General features: G+C 47.8%; 1 protein-coding gene across 1 annotated transcript; it reads left to right on the top strand.

The window, feature by feature from the left end:
* Positions 1–254: 254 nt before the first annotated feature.
* On the top strand, positions 255–2363 carry LOC108625943 (uncharacterized; the record flags this gene model as incomplete). Its single annotated transcript, XM_018026301.1, has 1 exon — positions 255–2363. A coding segment is annotated over exon 1 (2109 nt), but the record flags the coding sequence as incomplete, so codon positions are not given.
* Between the last annotated feature and the right edge of the window lie 338 nt (positions 2364–2701).

The raw sequence follows: 2701 nt of genomic DNA, 5'->3' as shown, positions 1-2701 counted from the left end.
TGGTTTGCAAGGGGAAGCACCACACGTGGTTGCATCACTCTGAAGCAACCCAATCTTCTCCTCCGACACGGGATTCTCACGAAGCATGACTAGACCATCCCAAAGTTTCCACCGATCCCTCCGACACAATCTCATTCGTTACTAGCGTCATACCGAGAGACTTATTGGTGACCGCCGTTGTAAGAGTTGCTGATGTAAATGGATCATACCACCTGCATAGAGTACTTTTGGACACCTGTTCAAATTCCAATTTCATGACCGACAGGCTAGCCAATTCGCTCGGTCTCCCGAAGGAGAAATGCAGCATCCCCATCAGCACGATGAACAAAACGCGAAGTGCCACCAATTATCTAGTCAAGGCGACAATAAGATCAAGGCTTAACGACTTTACAAGGATGTTGAGCTTTCTAACAGTGATGGATATTGCCGGGCTAGTACCAGACGAAAGAATCTCGCGAAAAAATTTACATCTACCGCTGAACAAGCCGCTTGCAGATCCTCAGTTCGACCAGCCAGGAGAAATAGATATGCTGATAGGATCCGGGACAACTCTCTCCACATTATGTGTCGGACAGGTAAAATTATCAAAACCATCAGAACCAGATTTGTACTTACAAAATACTCGTTTGGGATGGATCATCGGTGGCAACGTCTCGGAGAGAAGTGCGGTTCCAGAATCCAGTAACGACCATCGATGTCTTTTGACCAATTTGGAAAGGATCATGAGACAGTTTTGGGAAATAGAAGAACCAACCAAGAAACCTCACCTTATCGAATCGGACTGTGAGGAACACTTTCGGCAACACGTTATCCGCGACGACAATGGGAGGTACGTCGTCGCTCTTCCGTTCAACAACAGGAAGTCCGAACTCGGCCAAACCCGAGCAATGGCCGAAAAACGGCTCGCATCCATCGAGAGGAAACTGCGACGTGATGCAAATCTTCACGTACAATACGCTGCTGTCATTGAAGAATATCTCACCCTTGGGCATATGACACGGAAACCCGACGAGCAGATAACCGAGGGGTATTTTCTGCCGCACCACGCCGTCGTAAAGGAATCCAGTCAAACTACCAAGGTGAGAGTAGTATTTGACGGATCAGCGAAATCAACTACAGGAATATCGTTGAACGACACCCTACTAGTCGGCCCAACCATTCAAGACGACATCTTCTCTCTCCTTCTGAGATTTCGCTCACATAATTACGTGTTAACTGGAGACATTGAGAAGATGTATCGTCAGTTCCTAGTACGTGAAGAAGATAGGGCATATCAACGGATACTCTGGCGGGATGCTGACGGTCAAATCGCAATTTACGAATTGAATACTCTTACGTTTGGTTTATCTCCAGCTCCATTCTTAGCAATCCGTTGTCTCCACCAACTAGCCAATGACGAAGGTCAACAATTCCCACGAGCAGCTGAAGTCATCAAAAATGACATGTACGTTGATGACCTGTTAACTGGCGCAGAGACCTTCGAGGAAGCAATCATTTTACGAAATGAAATCGATGCGTTACTCCGACGAGGCGGGCTCAACCTGAGGCAATGGGCATCAAACGATATAAAGCTGCTCGAGGGCTTACCAGCAAGTCACGTAAATCTAAGGCTACAATCCAAGGAGGACAGCACTATTAAGACATTAGGAGTGCATTGGAATTCGGAGCACGATTCCATCATATACACTGTTCATCCTACTCCACTAACAGGCCGGGTAACCAAAAGGATCATCTTGTCAGACATCGCGAGAGTATTTGACCCTCTTGGGCTTCTGGGTCCCGTAATCACGCACGCGAAACTCATAATGCAACGCCTCTGGTTGGAACATTTGGATTGGGATGATGCCATACCACTTTCGATTTATACCGAATGGATAAATTACATATCGCATCTCCCGAAACTGAATCATCTCTCATTCAGCCGCAAATTCGTTCCAGCCGCAGCAGAGGACATACAACTGCACGGTTTCTGCGACGCGAGTGAGAAGGCCTACGGCGCGTGCATCTATGCAAGAGCGATCGACAAGCACAGAAGAGTGACCTCTACATTGTTGTGCGCAAAAAGCCGCGTTGCACCACTAAAAGGTGTGGGGACCAGCAAGCTTAGAAGTGGTGAAGGAGATCGAGAGCATGTGGAACACGCAACGATTCCACGCCTGGAGTTATGCGCAGCGCAGCTCCTGGCCAAACTTTACGCAACTGTGCGTCACGCCACGAGGTTGGAGCCAAACAAGGTGATCTTCTGGAGCGACTCTACCATCGCACTTCACTGGATCAGAACATCACCACATCAGCTACAGCCGTTTGTCGCCAATCGCGTTTCCGACATTCAGAAACGCACCAATATAGATGACTGGAGACATGTACGAACGAGAGACAATCCCGCTGACTTAATCTCACGAGGTCAAACTCCAGCGGAATTTATTCTCCCATCTATTTGGAAACATGGACCTGCTTGGTTACTAGACGCGGAAGAAGATTGGCCACGACTTGGGCTACCCAGCCTGGAGAGAGTTCCTGAGTTAAGAAAGATAAAGTGCTTAACAACGCCGATTCACAATGAGCTACTTACCCGATATTCGTCGATCGTGAGATTACGACGAATAGTCGCATACTGCAGAAGATTTAAATCGAAAAATAAGGGGCTGCTCTCCAGCACGGAGCTTCAAGAAGCGGATCGCGTGATCCTTAAATTGACGCA

This window comes from Ceratina calcarata, unplaced genomic scaffold (assembly GCF_001652005.2).
Source record: "Ceratina calcarata isolate Rehan_Ccalc_2016 unplaced genomic scaffold, ASM165200v1 scaffold3791, whole genome shotgun sequence".
NCBI classification, from domain to species: Eukaryota; Metazoa; Arthropoda; class Insecta; order Hymenoptera; family Apidae; genus Ceratina; species Ceratina calcarata.
The sequence above is the reverse complement of the archived record's forward strand: the minus strand, read 5'-3'. Positions and strand labels throughout refer to the sequence as shown.